The following is a 19,534-nucleotide window of genomic DNA, read 5'->3' as shown; positions in this document are numbered from 1 at the left end:
GTCTGTCTGTCTTTCTGTCTGTCTGTCTGTCCTGGAAATCCCGCGTCTCTGATTGGTCGAGGCCGCCAGGCCTCGACCAATCAGAGACGGGCACAGCATGGCGACGATGATGTCATAAAGGTTGCCTCGACCAATCAGCGACGGGCACAGTCTGCCGCCAGGCCTCGACCAATCAGCGACGGGCACAGTATCGACGTAGATGTCATAATGGTTGCCATGGCGACGATGATGTCATAAAGGTTGCCTCGACCAATCAGCGACGGGCACAGTCTGCCGCGAATTCTGGAATCATCATTGTCCATATACTACGGGGACATGCATATTCTAGAATACCCGATGCATTAGAATCGGGCCACAGTCTAGTCTACTATATAATTGTCTAAGGGTCACTTCTGTCTGTCCTTCTATCTGTCTGTTTGTCTGTCACGGATATTCATTGGTCGCGGCCTCTGTCTGTCATGGAAATCCAAGTCACTGATCTCACCATTCTTCTTCTCTGCCTTTCTGATGTTTTCCTTGGCCTGCCACTTCTGGCCTTAACAAGAACTGTACCTGTGTTCTTCCATTTCCTTACTATGTTCCTCACAGTGGAAATTGACAGGTTAAATCTCTGAGACAGCTTTTTGTATCCTTCCCCTGAACAACTATGTTGAATAATCATTGTTTTCAGATCATTTGACAGTTGTTTTGAGGAGCCCATGATGCCACTCTTCAGAGGAGACTCAAACAGGAGAACAACTTGCAAGTGGCCACTTTAAGTAGCTTTTCTCATGATTGCATACATCTAGCTATGAAGTTCAAAGCTCAATGAGGTTACAAAACCAAAAAAAGTGCTTTAGTAAGTCAGTAAAAAGTAGGTAGGAGTATTTAAAACAAGAAAATGATAAGGGTGCTCATACTTATGCACCTGTCAAATTTTGTTTGAATGCAGATTGCACATTTTCTGTTAGTACAATAAACCTCATTTCAAGGCAGAAACATTACTGTGTCCAACAGTTATTAGATATATGAAAATGAAATAGCTGTTACAAAAAAAAACTATTTTTATAAAACATTAAGCTTAAGATTAATAGGGGTGCCCAAACTTTTTCATATGACTGTACTATGTTCCTGTGTCGGTTCTGTTATATAATACGTCGACTGTGCAATATACTACGTGGCTCTGTTACATACTACGTGCCTCTACAATATACTACGTGGCTATGTTATATACTACGTGGCTCTGCTATATACTACGTCGTTGACCAATATACTACATAGCTGTGCAATACACTACGTAGCTGTGCAATACACTATGTGACTGTGTTATATACTACATGGCTGTGCAATATACTACATGCCTGTGCAATATACTATGTGGCTCTACAATATACTACGTGGCTATGTTATATACTATGTGGCTCTGCTATATACTACGTGGCTGACCAATATACTACATACCTGTGCAATACACTACGTGGCTGTGTTATATACTACGTAACTCTGCTATATACTACGTACGCTGTGTTACATACTACGTAGCTCTGTTATATACTATGTAGCTATGTTATATACTACGTCGGTTGTGTTATATACTATATCACTGTGCAATACAGTACGTAGCCTGTGCTATATACTACCTACATATTCTAGAATACCCGATACCCGTCTGTCTGTCTGTCCTTCTGTCTGTCTATCACGGATATTCATTGGTCGCGGCCTCTGTCTGTCATGGAATCCAAGTCGCTGATTGGTCGTGGCAAAACAGCCACGACCAATCAGAGACGGACACAGTCCGGCGGAAAAATGGCCGCTCCTTCCTCCCCACAGTCAGTGCCCGCTTCGTACTCCCCTCCAGTCTGCCCTCACACAGGGTTAATGGCAGCGGTAACGGACCGCGTTATGCCGCGGTGTAATGCACTCCGTTACCGCTGCTATTTATACTACGTGGGCTGCGCAATATACTACGTGGGCTGCGCAATATACTATGTGGGTTGCGCAATATACTACGTGGGCTGCGCAATGTACAACGTGGGCTGCGCAATGTACAACGTGGGCTGTGCAATATACTACGTGGGCTGCGCAATGTACAACGTGGGCTGCGCAATGTACAACGTGGGCTGTGCAATATACTACGTGGGCTGCGCAATGTACAACGTGGGCTGCGCAATGTACAACGTGGGCTGCGCAATGTACAACGTGGGCTGTACTACGAGGGCTGCGCAATATACTACGTGGGCTGCGCAATATACTACGTGGGCTGCACAATATACTATGTGGGCTGCACAATATACTACGTGGGCTGCGCAATGTACTACGTGGGCTGCGCAATATACTACATGGGCTGAGCAATGTACTACATGGGCTGCGCAATGTACTGCGAGGGCTGCGCAATTTACTACGTGGGCTGCGCAATGTACTACGTGGGCTCGGTTCTGTTATATAGTACGTCGACTGTGCAATATACTACGTGGCTCTGTTATATACTACGTGGCTGTGCGATATACTACGTACCTCTGCAATATACTACGTGCCTCTACAATATATTACGTGGCTATGTTATATACTACATGGCTCTGCTATATACTACATCGTTGACCAATATACTACATAGCTGTGTAATACACTACGTAGCTGTGCAATACACTACGTGACTGTGTTATATACTACGTGGCTGTGCAATATAGTACGTGCCTGTGCAATATACTACGTGGCTCTACAATATACTACGTGGCTATGTTATATACTATGTGGCTCTGCTATATACTAAGTGGCTGACCAATATACTACATACCTGTGCAATACACTACGTGTCTGTGTTATATACTACGTAACTCTGCTATATACTACGTACGCTCTGTTACATACTACGTAGCTCTGTTATATACTACGTAGCTATGTTATATACTACGTCGGTTGTGTTATATACTATGTCACTGTGCAATATAGTACGTAGCCTGTGCTATATACTACCTACATATTCTAGAATACCCGATACCCGTCTGTCTGTCTGTCCTTCTGTCTGTCTGTCACGGATATTCATTGGTCGCGGCCTCTGTCTGTCATGGAATCCAAGTCGCTGATTGGTCGTGGCAAAACAGCTACGACCAATCAGCGACGGGCACAGTCCGGCGGAAAAATGGCCGCTCCTTCCTCCCCGCAGTCAGTGCCCGCTCCGTACTCCCCTCCAGTCTGCCCTCACACAGGGTTAATGGCAGCGGTAACGGACCGCGTTATGCCGCGGTGTAATGCACTCCGTTACCGCTGCTATTTATACTACGTGGGCTGCGCAATATACTACGTGGGCTGCGCAATATACTACGTGGGCTGCGCAATGTACTACATGGGCTGCGCAATGTACAACATGGGCTGCGCAATGTACAACGTGGGCTGTGCAATATACTACGTGGGCTGCGCAATGTACAACGTGGGCTGCGCAATGTACAACGTGGTCTGCGCAATGTACAACGTGGGCTGCGCAATGTACAACGTGGGCTGTACTACGAGGGCTGCGCAATATACTACGTGGGCTGCGCAATATACTACGTGGACTGCGCAATATACTACGTGGGCTGCGCAATGTACTGCGAGGGCTGCGCAATGTACTACGTGGGCTGCGCAATGTACTACGTGGGCTGCACAATATACTACGTGGGCTGCGCAATATACTACGTGGGCTGCGCAATGTACTACGAGGGCTGCGCAATATACTACGTGGGCTGCGCAATATACTACGTGGGCTGCGCAATATACTATGTGGGCTGCACAATATACTATGTGGGCTGCTCAATATACTACGTGGGCTGCACAATATACTACGTGGGCTGCACAATGTACTGCGAGGGCTGAGCAATGTACTGCGAGGTCTGCGCAATGTACTGCGTTGGCTGCGCAATGTACTGCGTTGGCTGCGCAATGTACTGCGTTGGCTGTGCAATGTACTGCCTGGGCTGCGCAATGTACTGCGTGGGCTGTGCAATGTACTGCGTGGGCTTCACAATGTTCTGCGTGGGCTGCGCAATGTACTGCAAGGGCTGCGCAATATACTATGTGGGCTGTGCTATACACTACGCATACATATTCTAGAATACCCGATGCGTTAGAATCGGGCCACCATCTAGTCTACTATAATATAATATAATTGTCTAAGGGTCACTTCCATCTTTCTGTCTGTCCTTCTGTCTGCCTGTCTGTCAGGGATATTCATTGGTCGCGGCCTCTGTCTGTCATGGAAATCCAAGTCGCTGATTTGTCGCGGCAAAACAACCACGACCAATCAGCAAAGGACACAGTCCAGCGGCAAAATGACCACTCCTTCCTCCCCGCAGTCAGTGCCCGCTCCATACTCCCGTCCAGTCAGCGCTCACACACGGTTAATGGCAGCGTTAACGGACCGCGTTATGCCGCGGTGTAACGCACTCCGTTAACGCTGCTATTAACTCTGTGTGACCAACTTTTTACTATTGATGCTGCCTATGCAGATCTAATATTTAAAAAAAAATTAAAAATCGTTATATACTCACCGTCTGTTGGCCCCTCGGATCCAGAACAGGCCTTCCCCGCTCCTCGCGACACTCCGGTGACCTCTCCATGCATTGAGATCTCGCGAGATGATTACATAGCGGTCTCTGAGACCGCTACGTCATCATCTCGCGAGAGAGCAATGCACTCTTGAGACCGGAGAGTGCGAGCAACGTTGGTAACCGCTTCGCCTGGATCCGGGGCCCAGCGGAAGGTGAGTATATAACTGTTTTTTATTTTAATTCTTTTTTTTAACAGGGATATGATGCCCACATTGCTATATACTACGTGGGCTGTGCAATATACTACATGGGCTGTGCAATATACTATGTGACTGTGCAATATACTACATGGGCTGGGCAATTTACTACATGGGCTATGCAATATACTACGTGGGCTGTGCTATATACTACGTGGGCTGTGCAATATACTGCATGGGCTGTGCTATATACTATGTGGGCTGTGCTATATACTGCGTGGGCTGTGCGATATACTGCGTGGGCTATGCAATATACTGCGTGGGCTGTGCTATATACTGCATGGGCTGTGCTATATACTGCATGGGCTGTGCAATATACTGCATGGGCTGTGCTATATACTACGTGGGCTGTGCAATATACTATGTGGTCTGTGCAATGTACTACGTGGGCCGTGCAATGTACTACATGGGCTGTGCAATGTACTACGTGGGCTGTGCAATGTACTACGTGGCCTGTGCAATATACTATGTGGACTGTGCAATATACTATGTGGGCTGTGCAATATACTACGTGGGCTGTGCAATATACTACGTGGGCTGTGCAATATACTACATGGCTGTGCCATATACTACGTGGGCTGTGTTGTACACTATGTGGGCTGTGTTATACATTACATGGCCTGTGTTATACACTACGTGGCCTGTGTTATATACTGTGTGCGTGGGCTGTTATATACTACATGGCTGTGTTATATGCTATGTGGGCTGTTATACAATCCATGGGCTGTGCTATATACTATGTGGCTGTGCTATATACTTCGTGGCTGTGCTATATACTCCATGGGCTGTGCTATATACTACGTGGCTGTGCTATATACTAAGTGGATGTGCTATATACTACGTGGCTGTGCAATATACTACATGGCTGTGCTATTTAATATGTGGGCTGTTATATACTATGTGGCTGTGCTATATACTATGTGGCCGGTCGAGAACAATCAGCGACAGGCGCAGTCATACACTACGTGGGCTGTGTTATATACTGCGTGAGTGGGCTGTTATATACTACGTGAGCTGTGTTATATGCTACGTGGGCTGTTATACACTCCGTGGGCTGTGCTATATACTACGTGGCTGTGCTATTTACTACGTGGGGTGTTATATACTACATGGCCGGCTGCGAACAATCAGCGACAGACGTAGTCCGGCCGCGAATTGGCACGGGATTTGAACCACGCTTCGCTAATTGGTGGCGGCCGAATCCTGTGTATTCAATGTATTATTCTAAAATCTTCATAAATAAACTACATACATATTCTAGAATACCCAATGCGTTAGAATCGGGCTACCATCTAGTATATGTATATATATATATATATATATATATATATATATATATATATATATATATATTGCACAAAAAATAAAGGGAACACTTAAACAGCAGAACTTAACTCCAAGTAAATCAAACTTCTGTGAAATCCAACTGTCCACTTAGGAAGCAACACTGTTTGACAATCACTTTCGCATGCTGTTATGCAAATGGAATAAACAGATGGAAATTATTGGCAATTATCAAAACACTCAATAAAGGAGTGGTTCTGCAGGTGGGGACCACAGACCACATCTCAGTACCAATGCTTTCTGGCTGATGTTTTGGTCACTTTTGAATGTTGGTTGTGCTTTCACACTCGTGGTAGCATGAGACGGTCTCTACAACCCACACAAGTGGCTCAGGTAGTGCAGCTCATCCAGGATGGCACATTAATGTGAGCTGTGGCAAGAAGGTTTGCTGTGTCTGTCAGCATATTGTCCAGAGGCTGGAGGCGCTACCATTAGACAGGCCAGTACACCAGGACATGTGGAGGAGGCCGTAGGAGGGCAACAACTCAGCAGCAGGACCGCTACCTCAACCTTTGTGCAAGGAGGAACAGGAGCGCTGCCAGAGCCTTCAAAATGACCTCGAGCAGGCCACAAATGTGCATGTGACCACACAAACGGATAGATACAGACTCCATGAGGATGGTCTGAGTGCCCGACGAACACAGATGGGGTTGTGCTCACAACCCAACACCGTGCAGGATGCTTGGCATTTGCCACAGAACACCAGGATTGGCAATTTTGCCACTGGTGCCCTGTGCTCTTCTAAGCACATGTGACAGACGTGACTGAGTCTGGAGATGCCGTGGAGAGTGATCTGCCTGCAACATCCTTTAGCATGACCGTTTTGGCAGTGGGTCAGTAATGGTGTGGGGTGGCATTACTTTAGGGGGTCTCACAGCCCTCCATGTGCTCACCAGAGGTAGCCTGACTGCCATTAGGTACTGAGATAAGATCTTCAGACCCCTTGTGAGACCATAAGCTGTGCGGTTGGTCCTGGGTGCCTCCTAATGCAGGACAGTACCAGACCTCATATGGATGGAGTGAGTCAGCAGTTCCTGCAAGATGAAGGCATTGAAGCTATAGACTGGCCCGCCCGTTCCCCAGACCTGAATCTGATTGAACACATCTAGGACATCATGTCTCGCACCATCCACCAACGTCAAGTAGCACCATAGACTGTCCAGGAGTTGGTAGGATGCTTTAGTCCAGGTCTGAGAGGAGATCTGTCAGGAGACCAGCCGCTGCCTCATCAGGAGCATGCCCAGGTGTTGTAGGGAGGCCACACAGGTACGTGGAGGCCACACACTACTGAGCATCATTTCCTTGTCTTGAGGCATTTCCACTGAAGTTGGATCAGCCTGTAACTTCATTTTCCACTTTGATTTTGAGCCTCATTCCAACTCCAGACCTCCGTATGATATTAGTTGTGATTTACGTTGATCATTTTAAGGTTTCATTGTTCTCAGCACATTCCATTATGTAATAAAGATTTACAACTGATATATTTCATTCAGTGATATCTAGGATGTGGGATTTTAGTGTTAGTGCTCCCTCTATTTTTTTGAGCAGTGTGTACACTATATATATATATATATATATATATATATATATATACATTCTATATCTTTTTCGCCATAAAAGAAGGGGGGCCCAGACACATTACTGGCGGTCAGTGTAACGCGAGCAGTAGGGTGTTTCATTTTTCCAAAGTTATGATTTTCACATGACTTTGCTTGAATCCTTGGTCTAAGTCATCTAAAAGATCCATGTAAAAAATTTTAGCGAAATCGATTAATATTTAGGGGTTGCACACTTTGATCACTTTTATCTGAAAGTACTGAAATTCATGAAAATGTATCATCAACATCACATTAATGTGTATGTTGTGTTTCTACTATGTTTTGCAGGTAGTCAAACTGAAAATGAGTACCGTATATACTCGAGTATAAGCCGACCCGAGTATAAGCCGACCCCCTTAATTTTGCCACAAAAAACTGGGAAAACTTATTGACTCGAGTATAAGCCTAGGGTGGAAAATGCAGCAGCACCGGTGAATTTCAAAATTAGAAATAGATACTCCATACCATTCATTATGGCCCCATAGATGCTCCACATAAAGCTGTGCCATATATACAATGCTCTGCACCGTTGCCCCATAGATAGCTGTGCCATATATATAATGCTCTGCACCATTGCCCCATAGCTGTGCCATATAGTACTCTGCACCGTTGCCCCATAGCTCTGCCATATAGTGCTCTGCACCGTTGCCTCATAGCTGTGCCATATATATAGTGCTTGCACCGTTGCCCCATAGCTGTGCCATATATAGTGCTCTGCACTGTTGCCCCATAGCTGTGCCATATAGTGCTCTGCACTGTTGCCCCATAGCTGTGCCATATAGTGCTCTGCACTGTTGCCCCATAGCTGTGCCATATAGTGCTCTGCACCATTGCCCCATAGCTCTGCCATATAGTGCTCTGCACTGTTGCCCCATAGCTGTGCCATATAGTGCTCTGCACTGTTGCCCCATAGCTGTGCCATATAGTGCTCTGCACTGTTGCCCCATAGCTGTGCCATATAGTGCTCTGCACTGTTGCCCCATAGCTCTGCCATATAGTGCTCTGCACCATTGCCCCATAGCTCTGCCATATAGTGCTCTGCACTGTTGCCCCATAGCTGTGCCATATAGTGCTCTGCACTGTTGCCCCATAGCTGTGCCATATAGTGCTCTGCACCGTTGCCTCATAGCTGTGCCATATAGTGCTCTGCACCGTTGCCCCATAGCTGTGCCATATAGTGCTCTGCACTGTTGCCCCATAGCTGTGCCATATAGTGCTCTGCACCATTGCCCCATAGCTGTGCCATATAGTGCTCTGCACTGTTGCCCCATAGCTGTGCCATATAGTGCTCTGCACTGTTGCCCCATAGCTGTGCCATATAGTGCTCTGCACCGTTGCCTCATAGCTGTGCCATATAGTGCTCTGCACCGTTGCCCCATAGCTGTGCCATATAGTGCTCTGCACTGTTGCCCCATAGCTGTGCCATATAGTGCTCTGCACCATTGCCCCATAGCTGTGCCATATAGTGCTCTGCACTGTTGCCCCATAGCTCTGCCATATAGTGCTCTGCACCATTGCCCCATAGCTGTGCCATATAGTGCTCTGCACTGTTGCCCCATAGCTGTGCCATATAGTGCTCTGCACCGTTGCCCCATAGCTGTGCCATATAGTGCTCTGCACTGTTGCCCCATAGCTGTGCCATATAGTGCTCTGCACCGTTGCCCCATAGCTCTGCCATATAGTGCTCTGCACCGTTGCCCCATAGCTGTGCCATATAGTGCTCTGCACCGTTGCCCCATAGCTGTGCCATATAGTGCTCTGCACCGTTGCCCCATAGCTGTGCCATATAGTGCTCTGCACCTTTGCCCCATAGCTGTGCCATATAGTGCTCTGCACCGTTGCCCCATAGCTGTGCCATATAGTGCTCTGCACCGTTGCCCCATAGCTCTGCCATATAGTGCTCTGCACCATTGCCCCATAGATGCTCCACATAAATCTGTGCTGCTGCTGCTGCTGCTGCAATAAAAAAAAAAAAAACACATACTCACCTGTCTTGCTTGCAGCTCCTCGGCGCCATCTTCCCGGCGTCTCTCCGCACTGACTGATCAGGCAGAGGGCGGCGCGCACACTATATGCGTCATCGCGCCCTCTGCCTGAACAGTCAGAGCGGAGAGACGCCGGGAAGATGGCGCGACGCCCGGCGTGTGGAACGGGGAGAGGTGAATATGTCATACTTACCTGCTCCCGGCGTCCCGCTCCTTCCCCCGGACAGCTGGTCTTCGGTGCCGCAGCCTCTTTCTCTATCAGCGGTCACCGGCACCGCTTCATTAGAGAAATGAATAGGCGGCTCCGCCCCTATGGGGGGTGGAGCAGCCTATTCATTTCTCTAATGAGCGGTCCCACGTGACCGCTCAGGGGAAGAGGCTGCGGCACCCGGAGACAGTGGGACGTGCAGGGGGGGCGCCAGGAGCCCCGGAAGCAGGTAAGTATATGACAGTGCTCACCCGCCGACCCCACCACCGATCATGACTCGAGTATAAGCCGAGGGGGCACTTTCAGCCCAAAAATTTGGGCTGAAAATCTCGGCTTATACTCGAGTATATACGGTACTAGAAAGGGAATTTGGTTACTTGAACAGGTGCCTGGTGGTGAATTTTTGGGAGCTCGACTCCCTTCCAAGGAACAAGTGCTTTTAGTTTTTATTTACCATCACAAAGAAATGAAAGAAACACTCTCGTGTGCTGCTAAATACACAAGTATTAAACTACAGGAAGTGTGGAAGAAAGCAAGTATCCCTGTTATGACAGAGGAGAATATCCGAACTTGTATACACAAGTTATACAAGGAATATCAACATCTGGGTAAAGAGAAATCAAGAAACACTGACAAAGCAAATATGAAGCGGCAGATTTGGAAAGGTGATCTTGTTGAGCTCTTTGATATTGCCAGGCAAAATGTGATGTCCATGAATAGCGTACTAGAAGATGATAAAGCATTCCTTATGTCACAAAGAGAGGATCGTATGAGTTCATCAATGAGTGGTGTAGATAAGGTTCTTGCCTCACAACTTAAAATAAAGAAAAGAAACACAGAAAAAAAGGAGGCATACAAGATGAAACATTCTAAAGAAATCGCCAAAATGCACAAGACAGTTATAGTTGAACACTCAGTCTCATCTCCATCATCATCAATTCATGAAGAGGACGAATTTTCTGCACCACCAGTGAAAAAATCTTATTCAGGTCGTAGATTAAAACCTCTTGATCACACACTCACGGCTACATGGGATCGAGAACAACTCTCCATTCGACAAGCAAGTACTTCATTTATTGCAACTGCAAAAAGTCTTGGTCACGATGTTTCATGCATTTCCATATCTCCATCTACCGTTTTCCGAGCCCGGGCAATTAACAGAAGACAAATGGCTGAGAACATGGAAAAGTCACTGTTTGAAAATCCTCCTCATTTAGACTTACATTGGGATAGTAAATTGTTGCCCTCGGTTGCCTGTGGGAGTGTCAAAACTCTAGAAGATGGAGTTGCTGTTCTTGTAACTGGAAAAGATTTTGAGCATTTGCTTGGCGTACCTGTTGCCCAGAAAGGTACTGGTGAGCTAATAGCTGAAGTTGTTATTCAGGAGGTGGACCGATTCGCACTACGTGACCATATCATTGGCATATCTTTCGATACAACTGCATCTAATACAGGAATGATCCAAGGAGCATGTATCAGAATTGAAATTGAATTTGGACGACCATTGTTGTGGTTGGCTTGCCGCCACCACACCCACGAATTAATCTTGAAAGGAGTGTTTGGTAACTGTTGTAACATACCATCAAGTGGTCCTGACATCCAGATTTTCCGAAAGTTCCAAAATCAGTGGAATTCAGTTGATAAGAAGTCCTATTCCACGATGCTAGATGAAGAAAATCCCATTCAAGGTTTTCTAGAAGAACAACACATGAAAGTGGTGGACTACCTCAACAATGTCTTGAAAGATGGTAGTCATCCAAGAGAAGATTACAAGGAGCTATTACAACTATCACTTCTATATCTTGGAGGTTGGGATAAAAACGATTTCGAATTCAGGGTTCCAGGGGCTCTGACTGAAGCAAGGTGGATGGCAAAGGCCATATATGTACTCAAAATTGTGCTATTCGCTAAACAATTGCATATTTCTAATACCAAATTTAAAGGAATAAGAAAAGTAGCGCGTTTGGTCTGTCTAATATATGTCCGTTTTTGGCACGAGGCAGTTGTAAGTCGATGGGCTCCAAAGAATGATTTGGAGATGCTACAGCTTTTGCAATATTATCCAGATAAAGATGTCAGAGAAAGTGCCCTCACAGTGGCTAAGAGACACATTTGGTATCTGTCAGAAACTAACATAGGATTGGCATTTTTGGATGAACGTATCGGTCAGGCTGAGAAGGATAAGATGTTTGAAAATTTAAGAATGAAACCTGCAAAGAAAAAGGAACTGAAACGGTTGGAAGGTAAAAACCTAGTTTTTGAAGGAAAAGACCTTAGCGATTTTGTTACAAGTAAAACAAAGACATTCTTTGAATTGTTTGGGATCCACAACGTAGAAGAATATTGCAGTGATACACTAAGAAGCTCCGTCAATGCTCTTAAGGTGGTGAATGACACCGTGGAGAGGGGCATTGCTATGATAAAGAAGTTTAATAATTCAATCAGAGATGAACAACAGAAACAGTTCTTGTTAAGAGTTTGTCGAGTATCATAGAAAAGCCGTCACCAAGCGAACAAAAAAGGAGTTGCATCTTTCACAGCACATTAGTGTAAATCATTTAATACGTATGATACTGCCTATCAATGTTACTGTTTATTGTCACTATTATTCTAAGTTTTTAATTGTTTGAATTTCTAATAAAAAATACTTAACTATGAAAATCAGTTTTTTTGCGTACTTTTATTAAACTGATAAAAGTGTGCAACCTCTAAATAATATCGACTTGAAATTTGGCATATATACTTTTTACATTAGTGAGACTCGGGACATAAGCAAAGTCTGCAAACATTTGACATTTTAATTTTTACCATACAAAATGAAACACTCTGGCGAGCAGCGTGATCAGATCATGTGATAATGGTGATGACTTCACTCACTTGCGCTGCAGAGGTGAACACTGGTGGTAAGTGCTCCAGTGGAGCTGAAGACACCAAAGATTAAGTGCACGGGGGGGACAATTTGAGTGGGGATGGGGGTATTTAATGTGTGTGGGGAGAATTGGAGTGGGGATAGGGGATTTATTGTGTGCGGGGAGAATTGGAGTGGGGATGGGAGTGGTTAATGTGTGGGGTGAGTGTCATGTCGGACGTTGTTCAGACCAGGTCGTCCGACAGACAGCGGTAATTCCGCTTTTGACCACTATTTACTCATTGGCGTCTGCTAGATTTTGTCTAGCTGTTCCGGGGTTAATTTACCTGATCCTCGGATTGGAAGCTGGGCCATTTCCATGGCCTTTAAATAGTTCTCCTGATCATTGGGCGTCGCCGATTATAGCTTCTGTCTTGGTTTTTATCTCGGTCTGGAGTGGAGAGCTGGTGGTTGGAGATTCGTTGCTGGTGGTGTATATTCCTTCGTCTTATTTACTCCTTCCTATATTTGTGTTTATTTTGCCCTGCACATTTATAGTGTATTCCTGAGTGTCTGCGGCGTGGTGTATATTTTCCTTTATCCTTGTCTGTGCTAACTGTGGGTATTTAAGTATTACCTCTTCACTGGGTGGTGGGTGGAGGTTTCAGCCTAGGGCTGAGTTCAGGAGTTAGGGTGAGGTTCGAGGCCTGAACATGCACACCATCAGTGTAAACTTCAGGTAGAGGGTCAGTCAGGATTTTCCCTAGTCTTAGGGAAATTGCAGGAGCCCGGGTTATTAGCTCTCGCTCACCTAGTCTCTCCCTGACATTATAATCGGCCCAACAACAACAAAAACCCAAAAAAAAGGGGTTTCTTTTTTTTTTTTTTGTTTTGTCATGGATCCCATGACTTCCATAACCCACCAGTTGGAGGCGCTGTCCCTACAGGTCACTGAGTTGAGGGGGGCAGTGCAGCAACAGGGACTAGCAGTGTCCAATGTGCAAGCTGGAGCGACAGGAACAGTTACTGAGCCTAAATTTCTGTTGCCTGAAAAATTTGCTGGGGAACGCAGTAAATTTGTTTATTTTCGTGAAGCTTGCAAGCTATATTTCCGTATGCGCCCGATATCTTCGGGTAATGAGGCTCAGCGTGTGGGCCTGGTGTTGTCATTGTTAAGTGGGGATCCCCAAGCATGGGCGTTTTCTTTGCCATCTGATTCTGCGGCATTTGTCTCTGTGGAGAGTTTTTTTCTTCTCTTGGGAAAATCTACGATAAACCTGACAGAATGGCTCTGGCAGAATCTAAGATACGCTCTATTCGCCAGGGGGAGCGAGTTGCAGAGGATTACTGTTCTGAATTTCGTCGCTGGGCGATCGATACCCAATGGAATGATGCAGCATTGCGGAGTCAGTTTATACATGGGATTTCTGGAAGGGTTAAAAAAGCCCTTCTGATGTACGAGACTCCTACTTCTCTAGATTCCGCTATGAGTCTGGTTGTCCGCATTGATCGCCGTTTGCGTCAGGGGGAGCATGAGACACCGCCTATGGGAGAGGGTTTAGGTTCACATGAGCTTGCTGCAGGTGAGCCCACGGAGCCTATGCAAATCGCAGGGGTGTCACATGTCAAGCATCGAGCCCCTGAGCTCAGGAAGCAGGGAGCCTGTTTTTACTGTGGTAAAACTGGTCATTTTATTAACATCTGTCCTCTGCTGCCTAAGAAAAACGCAACGGCGGAAAACTTCTGAGCTCAGAAGGTGTGGAGGAGACCAGTCTGAGCTTATGTATATCCTCCATGGTGGTTTCTCAGTGCATGCTCCCTGCTAAGGTTTTTGTTGCTGGCAGTGAGCTGCCAATTACTGTTTTTGTGGATAGTGGTTCAGCCACAAATCTCATCGATGAGGGGTTTGCGCGCACAGCAGGTTTTAGGATTGAAAAACTGTCTCATCCTATTCGCGTGGTCACCATCAATGCTGCTCCTCTCTCTCAGGGGGAGATTACTGAATTTGTGGCTGAGGTGAAACTCCACATTGGAGTTCTACATTCTGAGCGGGTTAGATGTAAGGTGCTCAGGAATCTTCCTGCTCAGGTGGTTTTGGGATTTCCTTGGTTGTCTATGCACAACCCGGTAATTGACTGGAAAACTCAGGACATAATTCGGTGGAGCGAGTTCTGCCAGGAGAATTGCCTGGCCACATGTGTGGCTGCGGTGACTTCAAGCGTTCTGGAGTCACTTCAGGATTTTGTGGATGTGTTCTCTGAGAAGGGTTGTTCAGAGTTGCCGCCACATCGTCCTTATGACTGTTCTATCGGGTTTAAACCAGGGGCCAAATTACCTAAAGCAAGGATGTTTAACATCTCCGGTCCCGAGAGACAAGCATTAAAAGATTACATTGCGGAAAGCTTGAGCAAAGGGCACATCAGGCCGTCATCCTCGCCGGTGGCAGCAGGGTTCTTCTTTGTGAAGAAGAAAGATGGCGGATTACGCCCGTGTTTGGATTTCACGGAGTTGAACCAGATTACAGTTCGTGATCAATACCCTATGCCTTTGATACCAGATTTGTTCAACCAGGTGGCAGGTGCTAAGTGGTTCACCAAGCTTGACCTCAGGGGGGCGTACAACCTCATAAGAGTCCGTCAAGGTGATGAGTGGAAGACAGCTTTTGATACCCCTGAGGGTCATTTTGAAAATTTGGTGATGCAGTTTGAGTTGACTAACGCACCTGCAGTGTTCCAACATTTCATCAATGATGTGTTCTCGCATGTTTTGGGGAAATTCGTTATCGTGTACCTAGATGACATTCTCATATATTCTTGTGACCGTGAGGCTCATTTAGATCATGTCAGGCAGGTGTTACAGCTTCCCAGAGAGAATAAGCCAGGGGCTGACTGGCCCAGGTGGCAAAGAGGCAAATGCCCCCCGGGCCGCTCCCCCAGCTGCTGTTCAGGGCCGGCTGCCTGGTGGTGGCTACAGCCACACAGCAAATTGTGCACAGCCATGTCTGCTGTACTGTGACGCGGCCGGCAGCAGACACAGCCGCATCACAGTCAGCGCACACGTCTGCGCTGGGGCCAGGAGCTATGCTTGGCTGTCACCTTGATGGCTGCACAGCTACTGCTCCCTTCATGTTCTCTATACTTCCAGGTTAGGTGTTGGGCATGCGCGATGGCATCCTCACGCACGCGCCGACATGACCCGGATGCTTGAAGCAGAGAGGCACTGCAGGGGAGCGACTGGTGAGGTAAGTATGAAGAACTTTTTTGTTTTCTTTATAAAATAAATTTAATGGTGGGTAACTGCAAGTGATGAAGTGGGAGGTGTAAGGAGACTGCACATGATGAAGTGAGGGGGTAAGTGGGGCTGCACATGATGAAGGTTGAGTGGGGCTGTACATGATGGAGTGGGGCTGCACATGATAGTTTAGTGGATAACGGAGACTGCACATGATGAAGTGGGGAGAGTGGGGCTGTATGATGGAATGGTGCTGCACATGATGATGTGGGGGTAAGGGGGATTGTGCATGATGAAGGGGGAGTGGGGCTGCACATGAAGTGGGGGGTAAGGGGGACTGCACATGATGAAGTGGGGGGTAAGGGGGACTGCACATGATGAAGTGGGGGTTAAAGGGGACTGCACATGATGAAGTGGGGGGTAAGGTGATCTGCACATGAAGTGGGGGGTAATGGGGACTGCACATGATAAAGTGGAGTGTAAGATGGACTGCACATGAAGTGGGGGGTAAGGGTGACTGTACATGATGAAGTGGGGGTAAGGGGACTGCACATGATGAAGTGGGACAACGGGACTGCAGGACTGCACATGATGAAGTGTGTCTGATGTGGGACTGCTCATGATGAAATGGAAGGGGGATAGGGGGCTGCAAATGATGAAGGGGCACTGCAGATGAAGTGAGGGGGTGATAGGGGACTGCAATGAATGAAGTAAGGGGACTTCAAATTAAAGTGGGGGGACTGCAAAATGATAAATTCAGTGTGAGGGACAGGGGACAGCAATTTAATTGAAGGTGGGGGTGGGGAGAGCAAATGATCAATTGAAGAGGGGGTGGGGAGAGCAAATGATGATCTAGGGGAAGAACAAATAATTAATTTTAAGGGTGGGGGAGTAAATGATGTATTGGATGTGGGGTAGAGCAGTTGATAATGAATAGAGGGTGAGAGAGAAAGACATGACAATGAATTGGGGTGGGAGGGGCATGTAACTATAATGAATCGGAGTTAGGGTTAGAATGGTAGGTACATAGTGGGGGGCGTTGAGGATGAAGTGACTGGTAATGAATTGGGGGAAAGAGTACAGGTGCTAATTAATTTATATATTAAATGGGGAAAGTGGCTATTTATAGTTAGTGGGTGCACAGTGGTGGATTATAATTTATATTTGGAATGGTCGGTTAATAATAATAATAATAATAATTATAATAATTTTATTTCTATAGTGCCAACACTTTACATTTTAGAGGGGACTTGTACAGACAATGGACATTAAGCATAACAATAAACACATAGATCAACAGATACCAAAAGGAATGAGGGCCCTGCTCGCAAGCTTACAATCTATGAGGTTGCATAATTGTTATGATCCCAATGGCAGAGGATCTCTGATATTCCGGCAAGATAGCAAAAATATAAATACTGCTCTAGGGAGGTGGAAACTGGGCTAACCGCATACCTGATCCTGACACAAACAACTAAAAGTAGCCGGTGAACGTGCCTACGTTGGTTCTAGACGTCTCGAGCCAGCCGGAGAACTGACTACCCCTAGAGGGAAAAAATAAGACCTCGCTTGCCTCCAGAGAAATTGAACCCCAAAGATATAGAAAGCCCCCAACAAATAATAACGGTGAGGCAAGAGGAAAACACAAACGTAGAGATGAACTAGATTCAGCAAAGTGAGGCCCAATAGTCTTGATAGCAGAAAATAGATAGTGGACTATGCGGTTAGCAGAAAACCCTACAAAACATCCACGCTGAACATTCAAGAACCCCCACACCGACTGACGGTGTGGAGGGAGAATATCAGCCCCCTAGAGCTTCCAGCGAGTCAAAAATCAAATGTAAAGCAAGCTGGACAAAAACACTGAATAATGCAAACGATCCAAATTGTACAAAACAGACTTAGCTTTTCTCGCATGAGGCAGACTGAAAGGAATCCGGAGGAGACCAAATAGGTCTGGATACAACGATGCCAGGCAAGAGACTGAGTCCAGAGGAGACTCAAATAGGAAACACCCGCTGCTTAACGACACAGCTGGAGCTCAGGCTTGCAACAAGACATACCTAACACAATACCGTTAGTGACCACCAGAGGGAGCCCCGAAACACAGTTCACAACACATAATAACCAATTATATATTGTTTGTGGGTGCACCTCTGTATTCAGATGTCTAGTGTACACCATGTTCCAAATTATTATGCAAATTGGATTTAAGTGTCATAAAGATTTAATTGTTTTGTTTTTCAAATAAACTCGTGGATGGTATTGTGTCTCAGGGCTCAATGGATCACTAAAATCAATCTTAAACACGTGATCATTAGTTTTCCAGGTGATTCTAATTAAAGGAAAACTACTTAAAAATGATGTTCCACATTATTAAGCAGACCACAGTAGGGTTGAGCGAAACGGGTCGAACATTTTCAGAAGTCGCCGACTTTTGGCAAAGTCGGGTTTCATGAAACCCGACCCGACCCCTGTGTGGGGTCGGCCATGAAGTCGGCGATCTTCTGAATCTGGAATCGGAATTCCGATACCGATTCCCGATATGTTTAAGATATCGGGAATTGGTATCGGAATTCATATTTAAGTGTAAAATAAAGAATTAAAATAAAAAATATCGCTATACTCACCCTCTGTTGCGCCCTGGTACTAACCGGGAACCTTCTTTCCTTTGAATCAGCCTTCCAGAGCCTTGCGGTGACGTCACGGTGACGTCGCGGCTTGTGATTGGTCCGCGGCCGCCCATGTGACCGCTCACATGGGCGGCCGTGGACCAATCACAAGCCGCGACGTCACCGTGACGTCACCGAAGGTCCTAGAAGGGCTGATTCTTAGGAAAGAAGGCTGCCGGAAAGAAGCCGAGGGTGAGTATATTCCTATTAGGTATATACTCACCCTCGTACATGCTCTGCTTCTTTCCGGCAGCCTTCTTTCCTAAGAATCAGCCCTTCCAGGACCTTCGGTGACGTCACAGTCACATGGGCGGCCGCGCACCAATCACAAGCCGCCCATGTGACCGTGACGTCACCGAAGGTCCTGGAAGGGCTGATTCTTAGGAAAGAAGGCTGCCGGAAAGAAGCAGAGCATGTACGAGGGTGAGTATATACCTAATAGGAATATACTCACCCTCGGCTTCTTTCCGGCAGCCTTCTTTCCTAAGAATCAGCCCTTCTAGGACCTTCGGTGACGTCACGGTGACGTCGCGGCTTGTGATTGGTCCGCGGCCGCCCATGTGAGCGGTCACATGGGCGGCCGCGGACCAATCACAAGCCGCGACGTCACCGTGACGTCACCGCAAGGCTCTGGAAGGCTGATTCAAAGGAAAGAAGGTTCCCGGTTAGTACCAGGGCGCAACAGAGGGTGAGTATAGCGATATTTTTTATTTTAATTCTTTATTTTACACTTAAATATGGATCCCAGGGCCTGAAGGAGAGTTTCCGCTCCTTCAGACCCTGGGAACCATTGGAAACCCAATGCACTGCATTGGGTTTCGAGTCTCGGCCGACCCCGACCCCGACTTTTTTATAGGATCGGCCGATTTCACTCGACCCGACTTTTGAA

The 19,534-nt window shown here is 46.6% G+C and overlaps 1 protein-coding gene across 1 annotated transcript in view; it reads left to right on the top strand.

Annotated features, from left to right (window-relative positions):
* Positions 1-10,753: 10,753 nt before the first annotated feature.
* LOC143817697 (uncharacterized) overlaps positions 10,754-19,534 on the top strand; it is a 28,806-nt gene continuing 20,025 nt past the window's right edge. Inside the window, exon 1 of the mRNA XM_077299187.1 lies at positions 10,754-12,443. Within this exon, the coding sequence (XP_077155302.1) occupies positions 10,754-12,388 (1,635 nt within the window). The 3' untranslated portion in view covers positions 12,389-12,443. The remainder of the gene's footprint in view (positions 12,444-19,534) is intronic.

The sequence above is a fragment of the Ranitomeya variabilis genome, chromosome 3, assembly GCF_051348905.1.
Source record: "Ranitomeya variabilis isolate aRanVar5 chromosome 3, aRanVar5.hap1, whole genome shotgun sequence".
Classification (NCBI taxonomy): Eukaryota; Metazoa; Chordata; class Amphibia; order Anura; family Dendrobatidae; genus Ranitomeya; species Ranitomeya variabilis.
This window is presented reverse-complemented; position numbering and strand designations above follow the sequence as displayed.